Below are 19,730 nucleotides of genomic sequence, written 5' to 3'. Positions count from 1 at the left end.
AGCAGCTAACACAAACATACTGCAGCATGCTGTGATTCGACAAAACCCAACTTACAACAAAATGTCCAACTGATTTATGACCAGCACTCCACACATATACCACTGACACACTATGAATTTGTTGGTTTTCAAGTCTTGGCTATTTAATGCCAAATGTCTGTGAAAGCTGGAGTTACAATTGAAATGCAGAGCCTGTGACAGCCTATACATGGGTGCAGATGATCCACACAGGATCACAGCCCCCCAACCCCCCCAAAAATGGACTAAGGTTGCTCTATGAACAGGCACATAACCAGGGTTTGGTTTGCCCACTGAAATAACAGAATTTCATCCCGTTTCCCGACTTCCACCATCCTGCTCTTGCTTTTTACCTCTCCATCCCATTTGCTTTATTGAAGCATGGTGGAGACCAGGAGGGCGCTATTTGAACTTGGTTCAAATTTGGAGTTAACACTACAGCTTTCTTCCAAACCAAATGCACATAGCGCTCTCCTATTATGTCAGCCATGCCTCAAATAGGCTTAACCACTTCCTGCCGCGGCATTTATCAATGTTGATGATGCTGGGGGCGGCATATTTATCATTTTTTTCTGTTTTCAAAATTCTTTAAACATTCCTATCTTCATTTACTGGACACTTACAAACACATGAAGGACTGTCTGGTGTCCACTCTAGCCAGACAGACGAAATCTACTGATGCCTGAGTATTTCAGCCAGGCCTGCAGCCTTGTAAAGAGAGCCCAGATTTTGTGGTGTTATGTAATATTCTTTTGTTCACGAACGTGGCTCAGTGTGCTGCTGTGGCTCATCGCTGCAGTGGTGGAGTGCTTTTGTCTACGGTGGTAATCCTCTCACTCTAAATGCCCCAAACCGTGGTATACTGTTTCAAAACAAGGCAGGATTATCTCCATTTTTGAGAGTGAAAAAATGTCGTAATGCCCAGCAGCCTGGTCTTTTGTTTCAAGTATGGTCTTTTGTTGCAAGGCCCTGTTCCCTTTGTCCCAGTTCAGAGACCCCAGCCACGCATATACAGCATAAGTGTCCGGATCCGGAGTCCCTGGCAGGAAGTGGTTAATGCAACCTACCACTCTTTAACACCCAACCCATGTTAACTATGATGGTCTTAGAAATGTAGGGTCAATTTCATTACACTCATTGTCATTTCAGTTATGTGTTCTGTGAAATCAACTCACTGGCCATACTGAATGTGACTTGGTGTAAACAACATGGTGCTTGGCTGAGTTAGGCTGGTAATCCATATCAGGGAAAAAGAGACCAATATTCACGGGAGTAAAAAACCTGTAGGTCACCAGAACCAATTACAGGAAAGTGCTGTTCAACCCATGCAGTGCCTTTTTTTTTCTGACAAAAAAATCACAGCTTAACGTTTACAGGCTTTAACAATGAACTGAATGATAGCATATGGGACTTCTTTACTTTTATAGACTGAAATCCAAATATTGACCTCCAGAAAGTTAAGAAAACTGAAAAAAAGAAGAAGGAAATTGGGATTTTGATTGGTTTAAGTTTCAACTGACTGGGTACTTTAGTATTAGTTTTTAATCTCACCCCCAAAGGTGCAATAGACCTGAAATAATAATGTCATGCTTCATTTGCATGTACAAGTGCATCTTCCTATGGGGTTGATAAATCCTGTATCCCCTCACTGCTGTGGGAGGGTGCACATGTAAACAAATCATGACGTCGTGTTAAAAGTCTGTAACAGGTACAGTGTACTTAGAATCTTGTTGCATTAGGAAGAGCTAGGGTTAACGCATTCAATCACCATGTGCACCCCTACAAAACACCATGTTAACATCATTTTGTGACAATTAAAAACAGTGGGTGCACCACAATAAGATACAAATTACAGTGAGAACTGCTCCAGAAATGACAGGCAACCTTGTGACACTGGCAGTCTTGTGAACAATTCCTGTCAAAGTGTCAAGTTTAGGTACGGCATTTTGAATCAGGTGTTTCACATTTTCAGCACGAGTATTTAATGACACCGTAACGTCACGAGAGTGCCACAATTTGCATTGCCTAGGCCCCCCCCACTATAAACCAGCGCTCCAGATATTTTGCATAATCACTCTCTTGTCCCAGAGCACCACAAACATCTCGGATTGCATGTAAGTATTGAAGCCATGTCAACCAACCCATCAGTCAGTGGAAAGCATTGACATGTAATGCCTCTACACAGACTCTAGGACAATCACTTAACATGTGTTACAGTACTGGGTCTTTCCTTGTCTTAGCGTCTAAACGCTGGAGATGGATATCACACACTGGTGTGATATGGTAAAAACTACAAGACCAGACACAAGCAACAGGGCGAAGAGTAACAAAGGAATGCATTTGTCCCAGTTCATTTGAATAGCTTTTGAGCCGAATGCAGACTGCAGGCCTTGTGTTGGTCTTGTGGGGTCTTGTGATTTCTTAAGAGATCTTAACTACAACATGGTCACATGTGAGTAACCTAAATGTACACAAAAGACATTTAATCTTTTATTCTAAAGCAAAAGATAACTGTAAAATAGTGTGCAGCACCGCTGGTATGGGTCTCTGCCTTGCTTAGGGAATCAAGGACTTTGGAAGTCCATCCTTGTAACCTGCAGTCAATTTCACGAAACGTGGTGCAACTTTGAACCATGCGTAAGCCTTGTGCCACAAATTTATGCTGTAGCTGAGCTATATATTTATGTTCGATTTCACGAAAAGTTGCATAGCTGCGCCATATTCTAATATTAAATTTCTTGAACGAGGGCAAAAGTGGCTTTTATGACGGCTGTTCCTTTCCAATATAACAATCATCAAACAATCACTGAATAACCTCCGCCTGCAATTTGAAAAGTGTTCACCTTTTCTTCGTCAGAACCGGACAGAAAATCTCGCAGTTCTCTTAGTTTTTCATTATTTTCTACAACAAAGCTGTACGTGTCTCGTATACGCCTTATAAAATTCAGCAATGATGAGGCTTAACCGAACATGATAAGCTAGTCAAATCATTCCTTACTGCGTAAGTTATGCCATAATTTGTTGTATAAGTCGTGAAATCGCTCTTAATTTGTTGCGCAACTGACAAAATAAAATGTGGCATAAGTGGAGTTAGCCACTGTCTAAAGTTTCGTAAAATTAACTGCTGATAACAAAGGAAGGAATAACACTATTCCCTTATCAGTTTGTGAAAGCAAGCCTGACTGACTGAATGAAGGACATTTGTTAGGTCAAATTTAAACTTTAGAGGTTAGAATCCCTTGGATCAGTGCCTTTCCAGGTAATTTCTCTTCTAATGGTTTGGTACTGGTAAACCTGCCAGCCATCTTGTGTCCATCTGACCGATGGTGCTCAAGAGCGAGTCCAGCTTCCCTTCCAAAATGCAGCCACGAATACTGCCATGTCACTCATCACCTCCCATGACAGAGCACTATAAATACTAAGAATGATTAAAGCTGTTAAGCCGTACCAATCTGTACAAATACGTGTACATGTACATGCATAATATGTAGGGCTTTTACGCCCACACCTACGATCTGACTCTAAACATACCTAGACATGACCCAACATTTTTAAATAAAACAAAAATACAGGTTGGTTTGTTTGTTTGTTTATCCTGATTAACCTGTAGCTGTAGAGGGCGCGAGTTTCTTTGATGTGCCCTAGAAAAAGTCACACGAACAACCCGAGACAGACGTGAATGCAATGCGTGTCCACACATTTCTACCTAGACTATTCACGGAGAACACATACACGTAGTTGAAGACAGTGTTTGCAGACTCAAGTTGGATTGCTGACCACTGGGGAATGGTTACTCAGAGTCACGTGACACGGCCCGACTATTCCACCATGCATTATGTAATAGCTTCCAGTTTTAGTAGTGCACTTCCGGTTTCAGCAGCACAAAAGCACAAACGTTAACAGCGTTAATTGCTGGTGTAGGGAAAAACTCAAGACAGGCATTCTGGCTGGTAGTGTGGTGGAAAAGAAAGTGGTGCATCCAAACCAGTCACGTACTGTAGAAAATTGTGTCACTCTGCATATTAATCTTGTCATTCCAAAACAGTCAATATCTGGCTTAGTCTCCAAGTCACATGAAAGAAAATGTTCAGACTCAGACATCAGCCGAGCCGCTTCCCCAGTTTTCAAAGTCCGTTTACCGCGCAGCATGGGTAGCCAGGTAACACCAGCAGTTGAAAAACTCCTCGAGCAAAAGAAGTTCTTGCAATGCACAACACCAGATCCAGTGATGACATGTCAATCCACAAATCCTGGCCTTTTTAAAAAAAACACTCTTTAACACCTTATGCACTCTCCAAGGTCAAGTCTCCATGTCAAGTCAATTCCTTGTTAGCGCTTCCACTTCACCGACTAAAAAAACACTACTGTATCAATTATATAAAAAACACAGGACACAAGTTCTCAAAAAGTTCCGAGGATAATGCCTTCACTGTGACGTTCGTCCATTTGGAGAGCTAAGCCACTCCCCCAAGGTTTACATCATACTTCTGTGCTTCCATCGCCCTCTGAAACAGAACACATACAATGCGAAATGTTACCTAAATAATGAGGGTACTTCACCAATAGCTTCATTGGTACTGCTGGGGTGAAGGACATTGGGGAAAAGAGTCCGATCATTTGGTCTGATCTTTAGCCAGAAAATAACAAAGTAGGGTGTGACTACTGTATTTCTAGCCACTGTTACACTTATCCTCACAATAAAACAACACCAATCTGACCATTTTGTACCAGAGTTGCCTTCTTGGTGAACTTCCGTCCTCACCTAGCCTGGCTTCCCTTACCTGACTCGTCTGGTCCCCAGACACGGATGGTGCAATCGTCAGAGACACTGACTAGCATGTTGGGAAGCACTGGATTCCAGGCTACGCAGTTGACGGTCCGTGTGTGACCCTGCAGTACTGCAATAGGCATCTCATCCTTGACGTGCCATATGTAAACGTTATTGTCTGCAAGAGGATACAGATTCTATCTTACCCAGACACTTTCAATCTACTATCCAAAAGCCTTTACGGTAAACACAGTTGACTCAATATAAAATTACTGTTATGTGGAGCAAATTTCTGTCTTTTTTGTGACAAATTCTGGTTATAACAAGGTAAGTAGGCTGGTCCAAGTACATGTACATGTATTAACTTTGTTATGCAGACAAATCTGACGCGACGCCATTCAAAGGGGCCATTTACTCTCGCGCAACTGTCTCAAGTTGAGCACGCATGCGCACTTTGGCAATTGACTACTGCCGATTGGTCAAAGAGGAATTTCACACACACACCTACCGCCTGCTGTGATATTGTAAACCATCCTTCATTTAACAACCTGTTTTAATTTGATGCACTTCCATGAACGTCTAGAAGAACTCACCCCCTTCCAAGCTGGGAACACAGTTTTATGTAGTTTACAAGTGTATTCCTCCATTTTTTTGAGTCGAGGGGAGTCCAAATGCAGGTACTGCATTCACCGTACTAGTGCCAAATGCTGTCAAGAAAAATTTTATAGGCTTCTGCACGAGCATGGTAAACCCACTAGGTTTCATTTTCACTAGGGAGCCTAAGAAGCCACGACTCACTGGCAAAGAAAAGATGGGCTGGTGGGAAATATGTAACCTTGGTGTACGGCGCACAAGTGAAGACTATACATTCCATAGATATCTGCCGTGCATTCCAACAGAAATTGGTCATGTGTGTTCCGTGCCTCCCATAACATATGAGCATTAATCTGTACATGAGTCTTAACCACTTCATGCTGGGGCATTTTCCAATGTGGATGATGCTGGGCCGGCATGACTATCATTTTTTCCGTTTTCAAAATCCTTCATAAATTCATCATTTCATTTAACGGTCATTTACAGCCGCACCAAGTAATCTTTAGGCACTGCTCTAAGTTGACAGGTGACCTTCACTGATGCCCGAGTATTTCAAGCCAGGCCTGCAGCCTTGTAAACTGAGCCCAGATTGTGCGATGTTGTATAACTGTCTTTTGTTCACGAACCTGGCTCAGTGCACTGCTGACCTCTTTTCAATAGGGGCCAGATTAGCGTGCAGCGGTGCTGTGTGGCTCATCGCTGCGGTGGTGGAGCGCTTTTGTCCCCGGTGGTAATCCGCTCGCTCTCAATGCCCAAACCCTGGTAAAAAGTTTCAAAACAAGGCTGGATTATCACCACTTTTGAGAGTGAAAATTTTGGTAATGCCCAGCAGCCTGGTCTTTTGTTCGGAGTACGGTCTTTTGTTACAGGGCCCTGTTTCCTTTGTCCGAGTTCGGAGACCCCGGCCACACATATAAACCATACATCTCCGATTCCGGAGTCCCCGGCAGGAAGTGGTTAACACTAAAGGGATGTCATTCCTATGTAAAAACCATGTTATCTCTTATACCAGCACAGAGTGAACACTAGTGTCCAAAGATTTCAGTACAGCTCTTTTGGATATTTTAAATCACTCCTTCTAGTAGATCTGTGTACTAACGATGTCTCATTTTGTTTACACATGTGCTTTCCTATGGTGCACATGTAAACAGAGTGTGACGTCGCTAGTATGTAGACCTGTTGGGTTACCCACCCTCACTACCGCTGGCGATGAACTTCTCGTTGACCCCACCAAAGCAGGAGTGGATAGTGTAGAAGCCGTGGGTCACACCCTGGAACTTCCGGACCAGCACTTTGTCCTTGATGTCCCAGAGATGGACACCCTGGTAGGCCACGCTCAGCAAGGCTTGGCGCTGGTTGGAGCTGATGGTGAAGGACATGATGGAATGGTCCTCCTGGATACTGTACCAAAACAAAATAGTCACATCGACGCCACGGTGATGGAGACAACTTAGAAGCATTGATACGATATTTGCTTGCAAATCTGTGAGCAAAGTGCTGAATCTTTAGAATATTTAATCCCAAGAATGGGCTTGATTCAGAGCCACGGGGCATTTATGCATCTATTTAAGACAGCATAACTGGACACTTGACATGGCCCACAGAAACTCACAACGTAGAAGCATGCAAATGTCGCGGGCTGTGTCCATGCTCAAGTACCTCCTCAATGGTGACAAAGCGAGAGAGATGGGGCGGACACTGGCGCATCACTGCTGCAGTGCATCACCACCCACATGAAGGCGGCTTAGATGTTTTGCTTACAAATCAATCACACATAATGTGATCTACAGAATACTTACACATGTTGGTCTGTGAGGTCTTCAAAGTTATAGGCCCTAATGCGGTTGTGTGTGTCAGCAGCCAGTACAACGTTAGTGTCCCCCTTGATGCACAGGCTCTGCACTCTGACACCTTCCCAGGATTCTAGGACATTACCATCTAAATCCTGCAGGAACAGAAGGCAAACTAGGTACATGGTGATTGAGATATTGATAGGTTTTGAGGAAGTTGTCACAGAAACTCTGACCAATAGGCCTTTTGTATTGTTATGATTGCACATAAACATAACACTTTGAATTCCTCAGGCTAAAGACACTGTTGCGATACCTCATAATTCAGGGCAAGCCTTTGCATAGCGACCACTATCTCTGGAACGGACTGGTTTCTTAATGCCCTTCTTATCCATTAAAACCCTGTACTGAGGCAAGGTGTCTCTTATGTAATTAAGAAAAAGCTTGCACTGAATCAAGAGGTATAGCAACAGTGTCTTTAGTCTGGGGAATTCAAATTACGTTCAAGTGAATATAGATAACTCAGTGTACCAGATTTTATTCAAATCTAACTTACAAAAGGTTTATAAGAGTGCCCTAAAATTAGCCTGTGCCACAGTCCAATGTGAGTGAATGTCCTTTCAACGTTGGATGCTACTTGCTTTGATTATTATAGGCTCTCCATCAATGAAGGAATACGATTGGTCCCTGCATTGAGTTCATCTCCATGCAGACTGAATACTAAATAAGAAGTGGGGCTGTCACACTACAACAAACAATGTCACTATATATCAGAAGGATCCAGGGCAACTACGTACATGTATTTGGATGTGACATGTTCGACAAATGAATTAACTTGGTGTACCCTGTATTAAAATCCTTACATACACGCTACACAGCCAAACATTAAGTACTTGCTGCCATGGCATTCCAGTCTTTTGCTTACAACATGTGTTACAAGAATTTATACAACTAAACAAATTCCAGTTATCTGATAAAAAGTAGGTGGGTCATTGATCACGTGTCATTGAACGCAAGGCACAGCACGGTCGAGTATTTATTCAGGATTAATTCAGGCGTTGTATAAAAAAAATAATGCATCACACAGTGGAAAGAATAATTTGAACAATTTATTCAAAAACATTCCTCATTTGAATACCACCTAAATGTATGCCACAGCTGTTCAAATTTAATAATCACATTGTGGAGAACGTCCATGTACTGTACCATCATTTCACGTCACTCTGTGACATTAATACTTACACACAGATAAAACTGTCCCCGATTGCCTCCCGTGACAAAGCGTTTGCTGTCTGCATTCCAGGAGGCGCTCGTTAAGCTGTCCTCCGGCGACTGACTGATTTTGGTTTTGCTCTCCCCTGTCTGCCAGTAAAATGTTCAACGCAATCGGAAATGGGTCAATAGGGCCACTTTGTGCATCCCATGCAACCACAAAACTACATATATACTCTCTTGAAGTTTCAAACTTTCCTGTCAAGCCAATGCCATATTTGGGTACATAATATTTTTCATTTACTCCTGCAGCAGTGCAACTGCCATAATGTTCAATAACTTAATCGAAACCCTGACAGTTGGTACTTTGCAACTACCGCACTGCATCTAAAAGAATCTAACAAACTGAATGTACAGGTGCCAATTTCATGGAGCTGCTTAAGCACAAAATTTGCTTAAGCAGGAAAAAACTTTGCTTAACAAACAAAGGTTACCAGCTCAAACTCTATCTGATTGTCATGCTAACCAAAGAACAGCTAAATACAATCTCAAAACAATATACATCAAATGGAGTTTTGGCTGGTTAACTGATTTATCAAGTAAGGTTTTTTCGCACTTCAGCAAGTTTTGTGCTTAAGCAGCTCCATGAAATTGGCTCCTGGGTGCCGATATGGCACTCTCTTTAATCAACAAGAATCCGACAGCTGGAAGTTTATTTCTTTTACTGCTCAAAACAACATTGGACAGACCCTGCTTATGGTTGGATCCTGCTGACTATTGTCAGGTTTGGAAAAAGGAAACTGGTTATCTAACAGAAGAGTCAGAAGTATTGTGGATTTTATACCTCTACGTTCCAGACCCACAATTCCGAGCATTCTTCTGGACCACAGGCTATGAGATACTTGCAGTCTGGACTCCAGGCTAGGAAGGAGACGCCGTAAGAATGACCCTCCAGCGTTTTTATGGCTTTCAACTCTAATGTATCCTGCAACAGCATATCAGAGAGAGCATCATAATATCACGTTGAGACACTCAAGTTGCCTTCAAATGAAATTGACGACTCTTATATAACAAGATGATTTGTGTACGAAAAGGCCAAGATGGTAAGGTAGAGGCTTTGGAACAGGCCAGAAGCAGAGGCCTGAACTCCTCAGAAGACAGGTGGTAGACACGGCAGCAGCGTGGGACTGTCTTACCTGATTAATGTCCCAAATGATGACAGTCGTGTCTTTGGATCCTGTGGCCAGCTTGGTGCCATCCGGTGAGAACTTACAGAACCACACCTCGTCACAGTGGTCGGGCACCACCTGCCTGCACTTCGATGGAAATTGGTTCCTGCAGATTGAGAGATTGTAGAGAAGTTCTCTCAACTTGTGGTAAGAAAATGTCTATTCAAGACCGAGCTACTGAGCTAAAGTGCTTTTTATGTCTTCCAAAAGCCTGGAATATTTATGTTGCTTGATGGTTTACCAACTAGTGAATGTGAGGAGTTTACAGACAACATGAAATGTATGTTTCAATTGAATTGAATGCGACAAAACTGGTTTGTTCCATCCAATAAACGCTAATGCCAAACTTCAACATTTCCTGGGAACAAGCCATCAAATGTTGTATCAGACTACCACCAACGTTTGTCTGGCTCAAAGTTTAGACTAATGAAAAATACTTCTGCTTAGTCCCTATCTACAACCTGTATAAACTACAAGTGTTACACTTTTTTCCTGACTGAAGAAAGTCCATTGCTTCCATTCCACAATGACTAACTGTATGGATGCCGAACTTACTGTACCTGAACCCTGAAAACTTTATTGAGAATTTAAAGCTCGTGAGAATGGACACATACGAGCATGGCTTAAGAAAATGCAACAGTACTTCAAGTCAATTTCAAAAGATCCTTTTATCATCCCTAAAGGCAATCCAAATGGTCTTACCGACTACATATATGATCGTGCAGGAGTGAAATTGATTGAAGGGAGTCATCATTCTTGATGGTGGTGTTGTGGTAGGGACACCGATGCTTCTGAAGCTCTACAGCTTGATTGAGAAGGGTGTATAACCGCCTCGGTGGTAGCATAACAGATGGAGGAAGGAAGGCTTGGACAGCAAGAAGGCAAAGATTACAAATTGGAAAACTGAACATACCTCGAACATATTGGATCTTTCTTAAAATCGCTTTCAGCAGAGAATGCTTCATAACCTGTGTGGCATTGCAATGACATGATGCACATAATTTCCATTGTCAGTGCGACAAAACCCATCATAGTCACTGGAAATTTAAGTCCACTTTTCCACAATCATCATCACTGCAATCACTATCATTGTCTTTATCCTTCTAAATCAAATCAATACCACATCAGTGTGATTCCTCTCAACACACATACTACTACTGTCATCATCATCATTATCATCATCAGATGAGTTCAGATCCAACAAAATGAACTTTCAGGCTATTTTTTTCAGGATATTTTGTTTCAGTTTGAAGAACGAGAAACTGGAATTGTTTGTTTTGAGGTATCACTCAGTCTGGCATCCTGTTGATGCTCGAGTTAAAAATGTAAAGGGTTCCTACTGATTTCAATTAGGCAAGATTCTTTTTAGACTCAAGACTGGCTCTGGCCCCAGGTGTCCATCTTTGACCTAATCGTAAGCTGCTCCGCTGAGTATCTACTCGTGGTTTGCTTGCCAAGTTGAACCTTCATTTTCTTGAGGTCAGATTTTTTGGCAGTTACTCTTTCTTCCCATACTTTGGAGCTGCTCCATAAGCTTTGTCCTGGAGGCGTGGCCCTTCCCTGCCCAATCCGCTCGTCTGTGGAGCTCTTCTTTGCTTGTACACATCAGAAATCTGTAGAGAAATTGGTGTGGATGCATCACTAAAGAAGGAATAATTCCTTGACAAGCTTTCTCCAGTCTATCACCATTTACCATTCCCCAGAAACATAAATAATAATTCAATAATTCCAAAAGGAACCAGAAACTGTTACGAAGTAACAATGTAATGTCTGCCTGACTGCCAATGAGTTAATGCAGGTCCTGACTGTTTTCAACTTAATGATTTCAACCATTACTGTTTTTTTAAAATGTAAAAGTGGAAGATTCAAAACTTAAAATTAACAATAAAAAAACCTGTACAATTAATTTCATATTTTTTATTTTCATCTTTACAAATACAGTCATTTTTCTGCTTCGAAATCAGTAAAATTATTCAGTCTGACGGCAGCTTAAATAATCCACAAATTCCAGTGAAATGTGATCGGTAGTCCACTTTGTGTGTAAGAGATACTGCACTTTTTTTCAAAATTTTTAACTTTAATTTAGACTTACAGGATCAACGAAAATGACGATGGCACTTTTCCAAGTTTTTAGATCGGTTTAACCAGTTCTGAACCAGCCTGAACCAGTGTAACAAGCTGATTTTCTAATGAAGAATTTCTTCATTTACAGAATATAAGTTCACATATCAGAATTCCAGTGAATTAAAAACGAATGAAAACTTGTGGAATCTGACTCAACTTTTTCAGCTGCACAGCAAGCCACAGCTGAAAACCCATAATATCACACACAAATTTGTTATGCACATGTAGTTGAGTTTGCCACATAGGTGCATCTATACATATACTTGTACTTGCATGCACGATCTAACACTAGGTGAAAAACACATTCAGCTTTTGGCAAATATTCATAAGCAGTGACTCTAAAAAGTATTTGGAATCACATGAAATGATTGACGTTGTGTCCTGTGAATTTTTGTTGATTTTTTGGCTCCCATAATTTCTGAAAAACTGTTCGACCATGTTAAAGTGCAAGCCAGATCTGGCTGAAATTCCTTCTCTAGAAATTTCGGATAACAAAATTTGCATAGGAAGAAATTTACTTGCTGCCTTTCAAAACAGCACTTGCATAAAAAAGTACTATTAGACAACATAAAAAAAGGTAGCTTCTCTTTTCAAGCGATCCAGAACTAGGAAAAATCTAGAACTGGAAGCAACCCTGACAAATGACAGTTTAAAACAGGGCAAGTGAACAAATGTATTTTACTGGCCAACAGCAATATTTACCAGATATCTGTACACTGGTCATGTGCTAAGGAGGACGCCTTTTGCGATTTGTGTACCAATGTACAGGAACTACGACATGTCTTTCCTTTTTCTCAAGCCAGGATTCGACCATCCCTCTCAAGGCCGGGGCACAAGCCAATGCAAAGAATGCACAAGACAACGTACCCACTCAGCACGTGGACCCTCTCGGTGTTGAACTTGAGGGGCGTCAGCTCCTGGCGGAGGCACTGCAGTGCCTCCAGGATGCGGCTCTCCTCCAGATACTCCAGGTACTTCTGCTCGAGAAGCAGGAACTTCATCTTCTGTGGGCAGAAATCATGAATGGATACAGCAATACTTGTTAAGTACATGTATGCCCGCCCTAACCACTATGGATGAGAATTTTGGGAAAAAAAAAATTTGTGAAAAAAACAAAACTGACCAGTATCAATGATCCAAGACAGTACATGTGACACAAACTTCAAAAACTTTAATTTTTGAAAAGCCTTCTTTTGCTTCAATTCCGTTATCAAGTGACCTTGCATCACAGATCGTGGGTTTTGAATTTTATTTGCACTTCGGCAGACATGAATCATATTTGAGTAATGACTAAATGTCTTTGCCGCTACAGCAATTTGTTAAAAGAACTACAACACAAACAAAAACCTTACAGCATGAACTTGCTATTTCTTCTGACAAGAAGTTGAGAAGAAACTAAATAAAATTTCACTGACAAAGGCTCCAACCAATGCACACCAAGGATCACAGTTGCTCATGCTTATACATGTAAATACAGGGTTAATTTGTCCAAGTTGTGTGCCAAGTGATTGTAACTATGTACCATATTATTTTTCCAAATGATGGAGTTTTGGGGAGTTTAACTGGAGAAATATGTTAACAACCCATCATTTGAATACTTCACAGTAAACAAATCTGTAGTTGTAGTTACATTGCACAAAACTTGGCAAAATTAACCTTTTATTTCAGGTTTCGTTTATTTTTGGAACATCCTTTATATTTTTTGCACTGTGGGGTTGACATTGCATGCCCAATCAATTTCCTGTGAGGCCCCTGATTTCCCGATTTTCTTATTTTACAATGAAGTTTGAGACATTTACAGAACCCATTACCTACGGATTCAGCACAAGCAAAGTGGTATCATTTGAGCCTGCTTGACCTGCCTTGAGCAGAGACAAGCACCTCATCAGATGAAAAGAGCCATGTTGGTGGGAAATGTTTATTTGGTTAGTAATGATGTGACCGCAATGTATGCACTTCATACATGTCATAGTTGTTTGTGAACCAGCGGAGCGGAGTTCACACCAAAGGAGCCTCCGTTGCTAGGAAAACTGCACCCTCTCTAGGGCCCGCTCGGGGCCCATAGGCTCTACGCAATCAGTGCTATTGTTGACTTCATGGCAAATGTGCTAGAGTACCCAACAGAACTCATGGAAAAGCACAAACTGGCCAGAAAATGGTCAGGAAAAACACAGTTCAATACATAAACATGTCGTCCAGCAATCTTTTGCTCGGAATTAGTCTAGTTTCTTCTCTCCAGAATGTGCATATCAGTTAGGTACTTTATGAGCATAATGACTGTAAGAGATTAAAACATACCAGTGTAAGACCTACATGTTTGGTTGCAAAAAAAATGTGGAGGCACAAAGCTAACAAGGATAATTGGAAAATTCCCTCCAACTAACACATGAGACACTTTTTCCCACAAATGTCTGTCAACACTAGTCTGTTACATTTGGGGAAAAAAATCTGTGGCATGGCAGAATGCCTCAGGGAGCAAATTACCAAGTAAATATAATTCTTGTTGGGTAAGCTGCTTTAGGAATTCAGTCAAATCTACTTGACCCTGGCTGTAGCATTGTCATTTCCACCTTTTTCTATGGACTTGAATTTTCGGGGAGGTCAAGGACATTAGGACCCACTGGCAAAAATGAAAAAAGCCTGGAAAAATTCTCTTTTACTACTATATGAAGTAAATGTACAACTTACATGTATTCTCATGTAGCTTTCAATCACTTTAAATACCATGCACCGGTAGTCTGCGCACAGCGCATATCATGTACATGTATTCATTTGTCATGACAACGTCTGTAGGCCTGTACATGACAACGTCTATCGGCCTGTACATGTATGTTCTTGTGCTTCTGGGCGTTCGTTTCTGATGCGTTCTGTTTTACTGACTGAGACTAAAACCGCAAGTGTCCAAATTGTTTAAATGCTGAATACGAAGAGTGAAATGATTCCGACTAGAATAACAGTCATGTTTGTGTTTGATTACACCTCTGAGGAGTCCCCTTGAACAGGCAAATTAAACCAGGAAATGGCAAACTTCTTTTTAATGAGTTAGGGTGCATGAATAAATCACCCTTTCAATATGTGTAGGCACTTCATATGCAAGTTGAATATTTTGAACATGTCAACAGGGTCGCTCCTGATGAAAAAAACACAAACTGTCTTTTCAATGCACAGACGGTTGCTCGGCTGTCTACATGATGGAAGGCCAACGCCATGAACATGCTGGTACGTGTACACAGCTAACATACATATTAAATTTAATATGCGGGGCAGCAACCACTTGTCCTGTTTCGATTGACTCTTCAGATGCGGGCCCTTTGGCCCGGTCTTATTTGATTGTAGAGGCAATTGAATGTTTAACACTGCAGCGAATGTGATTAGAGTGGTTCCCGGTTGTGTCCATCGTTGATGGGCCTCATAAGTAAGAGTGGTCATATTGCAAGTAATGGAATTCTTCTGCATTACTACATGTATGTGCATTGTACATTATTTCATTTTCCCCCAAACAGGGAAAATCCTTCCTCCTTCAGCAGAAAAAATATCAGAGCTAACAACTGCACTCCCAACAGTGCATGTAAGCAAGACTGAACATATACAGTAGATGTACATGTACATGCAAACTGTGCCATCCTGTCTAATTGACCTTTCATAGACATGTCCTATAATGATTATAACTGAGGGCAATTCATGACCCATGCTTACGTACAGTATGCATCAATCTCAGCTTTATGTGCAAGAAACCACAAGCAATATATAGGTACATGTATGACCGGCATGGTTTCCATCCCTCCATGGTTCGAGGTCTAGACGGCTTTTAATTTCATTAGGTGTCATTTGTGCAGTAAAAGCCTGTAATTGAGGCTGAAAGGTCTGAGACAAGAATGATGATCACACAAGTGGATACACCCAATCCGACCAAGTGTTCACGCTGGATGAATGTACCGTCTATTTTTTTGCATATTTTTATTGCATTGGTTGTACTACAGTGTAATATAATGTATAATGTATCCAAAACCCAGATGGAAACCAGTTTTGACTTGTTCGATTTACAAATATAATGGCAAGTCTTTCTATTCACATAAAATTATCCGGCAAAACTGAACAATCCAGGTGGAGAGAAAGTCAGTTTTAACAGTATTTTAACACATGGTTTCATAATGACCAATCATAAAAAAAAAAGAAAAATGTTGACACAAAATTTGGAAGTCTGTTTTATAAAAAGGGGGCTTGAGTTAGGACAATTGACCAGTTTGGAACCCATACTTCAAAGCATACCTACGAGTATAGAGGGTTTGCATGGCTGTCATCTTGTAGGCCAGTGATTTTGTTCTACAGGGTAGGCACAAAAGAGGTTCCCTTGTCGGAACAAAAGATCTGCCCTGCAAGATGGCTACCACGCAAAGCCTCTATTGCCATAATATCCAATGCTTACCATCAGGCTCTGAGGGCATGTCATCTGGGGTTTGAGTTCCTCCAAGTCTTCCTCTGCCTGTTTATCGAGAGATGAGACACGGTAAAATGACAAGACTTTGACCAAGGTGATAGTCATTTCTGACAAAAACAGGCCCAGGTGGAAATCTACATGTAAACATTCTAATAGTCTTGCATTGTGCTGCCGAGTTTGTTCATTAAAGTGACTGAAAATTCTGTGACTGCTGTGGATAATCGGTAGTTTCTTGTATATGTAGTTTCACTGAGAAAGATTGACACCTACCCTGTAGGTGTAAAACATTTGTATTCTGGTTTTGGAGAAACCGAGTCAGGTGTGCATGTAAAACGTGTATGTCAACACACATTTGTGAATAACATCTCACAATAACTACATGTGTGTACACATCCACAATGCAGGCTGGCGAATAGTAATGTTGAGCAACAAAAATAATGCAGAGTGGCAGAGTGTTAGCAGCAAACATACCGGTACATGTAAAAGACGATTCACACCAGTAAACTCCATCTCAAAAATCATTTAGAATATATATTCTCCACCGCTTGCATAAATATTCATGAGCTGATAGTGTACATTTTGAAGCAGACGTCCGTGCCCACAATCAGGAGAAATTACAAGTACCTTGTTGAACTCTCCGGCCATGACATGGGCTCGGAACTTGGAGGCTGAGGGGTCTTCGAGCCGACAATTTGATTCGATCATCAGCTGCTCTACAGTTTGACTGCACATGGGGAAAAAAAGACTTGATAAAAAAGGCACAGGGACTCACTGGAAAGTAAAACAACCTTAGCTCAGCAAGCAACATTTCCACAGTGATCGGTAATGTGCGGAAACCAAGAACATGACTTTCCATAATGCTCCTTGGAACAATAGAACTGGGAGACAAAAGAAGCTGAGACTCAGGAGGTCCTCACGTACATTACATCTGTTCACTGCTTGAAATTCATAGTACAGCCTCAAGCTATTCCCTGTTCAGGATATCACAGGGCCTAGTGTTTGGGGTGGATTGCTAGCAAGTTGAGGTTTCAGGGTTCAAGGCTGCAATATTGGTGTGACATAAATTACATGTATACATAACGTTATACATGTAGGCATTAGTCACCGCAACTGAAGTGAATTCATGTTACACCCTTTGATGGGTATGAGCTGATCTGCAGATTCACGACAAAAATAGACAGTTATGCACATTTTTACCAGCTGGTGCCCAGAATTGGCAACAGTAAGACTACATACTACAGCAGCCAAGGAACTGTCAGCATTCAAAACAAAATGCCAACAACAAAGATACATGTAAAGGTTTTCCCAGATCAAAACACTGCTTGCCTTATAAATGCACTCAGACAACAAGTCATACCAAAGAAAAGACAGCCATGCCTGCAGAACCAGGTTTTGTGGAAAACAACAAAAGAACTTTTCACATGCAATGCACGGATCCCTAGAGATTGCCATTATCACCATGGGAAGGAACTTGCTATTTCCCTACTGAAAAAGGGGATGCCACGGGGCAAAGGTTGGGTTTGCTAGCCAACATGGACAAGAGATTTATGATGGTAATGGGGGTTGTGGGTTTGGGGATCAAACTTAGTCAAGCCTCCATTTGATTTGCAGCCACACAAATCTCTAACATGTCAACCTACTATGGTGGTTTCATTATGAAATGCAGACTGTATTTAACCTTTCATCGGGTTCAAAGGTTAATCAGTTTATTTTTATACACTGAGAACTGCACAGTCATTAATATTTACAGTGTATGCGATTAGTATAAATTTACATTTTGTATGAATTCCAATGGCCAGTGCAACAGGAGTACAATATGAACGTTTTGTGAGACAAAAAGACAGGAATTCACAATACAGAATTTTGGGTTCGGCCTCTTATCAAAACAGACACCACTGAAATTTTCCTGAGATAACATCACTCAGGATTCTGGCCAGGCCCGCTTACATCCTGCCTGAATGATTTTTGATTAAAATACGTGTACTTTTAACAGATTGACAGTGCTGATTTAATCTGAACCAAAATTTCGATACATAGAATTCCATGGTCCACACATTTCATCCACAACTAATGCAGCATTTCGAGATATATCTAGGGCAAAACCCGGGAATATGACTTAATACACATGTATTTTGACTTTTTTAGCAATTTATGTATCAATAAACAACCAGTGGCAATGAATGACCGTGTTTTAATAAGTTACCTAAATTATGACTCAATCCAATCACAAATAGTTAATTCCAGAACTAAGGGGTCCAAAAGTGTGACATTTTAATGTCCCTGTTACATCTGACCTTTGTTATTTGACATGGAAATATCACCGGAATTGTTTTCAAACTATTACTATTTGTTTGGCAGGTAATTTGCATTAATTCATCACTCTTGGAAATTAGAAAATGTGTTCTGAACTTACAAAATCATATGTCAGATGTAACAGGGACACAAAAAAATGGACCCCTAATTTCTGGAATTACCCAAATGCCAAGTATAGGGCACGGGTCAGACTGGGATTACATACATGGTAACTAAACTGTGACTGTACACACAGGTGATAAAGGTTGGTTAGTCATCAGAATAAAATGAGAAGGTAATTACAATGTAGTAATCAAGGTTGAGAGTATGTAGTCCCATGTGTATATTTGAGATGCTGAATTTGTGTTTTAGAAGGTCTGTGCATGTACAGTGACGTAAATATCAAATTAAAAAGAGTCACAGACTATTTTGTGCACTTTTTTTAGTTTTATTATGACTGTTGTAACTGTTAAGGAAACAAATGAGCCTAATGTTGAACAATGAGAAAACTAGGCATGTTGGCTCAGCAAGTCATTGCACATGTCTACATTCAACAGCTTAAAAAGACAAAGCTTGTCTTATCTTCGGTTCTCTAGGAATCCAGAACAACAACTTTTTTGAAGGCAGCATGATGCTTTCATTGTTTGGGCCAGGCAACTTACGTCAGGCCTAATCCCTTCAAATGCTGCCCTATGAGTCTCACAATGTCTCTGTCGCATTGGGACAACTGCTTGGCGCGAGGATTGCGGGAAATTCCTTCGGCAGAGGAGGACGATCCGGCTGCACTGGCCGCTTCCACACCATTGCTGATGACCGGTTCGGGGGCCATGTTGGCCCCGTTGCTGTTGAGTACGCTCGCGTCTCCATTGTGCACCGCTGCGGTCGAGTTGGATTGCATTGCGGCGGCAGAAAGGCGTTGTTTTTTCACCGGTGGAGGAGACAACCCACCGCTGTCTGAGTCCGATGACGATGCCAGTATTGCGGCCCACTCAAAGACAAAGGAATTTAGCACATGGCGGAAGTACAAAAGTTGTAATTCTGGGATATATTAGCAGTTTCGGTGTCTTGGAGCTCGAGCGTAGGTGACCTAAACGTTCATCACAGTTCCGTGCGCATATATCAACCGTACCGCGTTTACGCATATGCACTTGTAACGTACATGTACATGTACATGATGTAGGTCGTATAGCACATAAACAGCTGCTATTATTCGTCTTAATATGACGTCATCCCAGACATCAAGATACACATTCGGGGTATTTAAA

At 41.3% G+C, this 19,730-nt stretch overlaps 1 protein-coding gene across 1 annotated transcript; it reads right to left on the bottom strand.

Annotated features, from left to right (window-relative positions):
• Nucleotides 1-117: 117 nt before the first annotated feature.
• wdr26 (WD repeat domain 26) lies at nucleotides 118-19,625 on the bottom strand. The gene is made up of 13 exons (XM_022248087.2): nucleotides 19,128-19,625; nucleotides 16,798-16,897; nucleotides 16,162-16,218; nucleotides 12,603-12,739; nucleotides 11,127-11,224; nucleotides 10,314-10,476; nucleotides 9,579-9,717; nucleotides 9,227-9,367; nucleotides 8,413-8,532; nucleotides 7,180-7,325; nucleotides 6,573-6,781; nucleotides 4,800-4,964; nucleotides 118-4,523 (listed from the first exon to the last, which is right to left on the bottom strand). The coding sequence occupies exons 1-13, from the start codon at nucleotides 19,361-19,363 to the stop codon at nucleotides 4,498-4,500; spliced, it is 1,737 nt and encodes a 578-aa protein (XP_022103779.1). The 5' UTR covers nucleotides 19,364-19,625; the 3' UTR covers nucleotides 118-4,497.
• Between the last annotated feature and the right edge of the window lie 105 nt (nucleotides 19,626-19,730).

The sequence above is a fragment of the Acanthaster planci genome, linkage group LG01, assembly GCF_054643075.1.
Source record: "Acanthaster planci isolate LZ-2023a linkage group LG01, COTS_SCS, whole genome shotgun sequence".
NCBI classification, from domain to species: Eukaryota; Metazoa; Echinodermata; class Asteroidea; order Valvatida; family Acanthasteridae; genus Acanthaster; species Acanthaster planci.
This window is presented reverse-complemented; position numbering and strand designations above follow the sequence as displayed.

What these genes read in the sequence shown, in the direction of transcription:
- wdr26 (XM_022248087.2), bottom strand. Translation starts at nt 19,363, where the DNA reads ATGCAATCCAACTCGACCGCAGCGGTGCACAATGGAGACGCGAGCGTA. An exon ending in CATGCCCTCAGAGCCTGATG is followed by an intron (nt 12,740 to 16,161) that starts GTAAGCATTGGA and finishes TTCTGCCCACAG; the next exon opens with AAGATGAAGTTCCTGCTTCT. An exon ending in TCATTTGGGACATTAATCAG is followed by an intron (nt 9,368 to 9,578) that starts GTAAGACAGTCC and finishes ATGCTGTTGCAG; the next exon opens with GATACATTAGAGTTGAAAGC.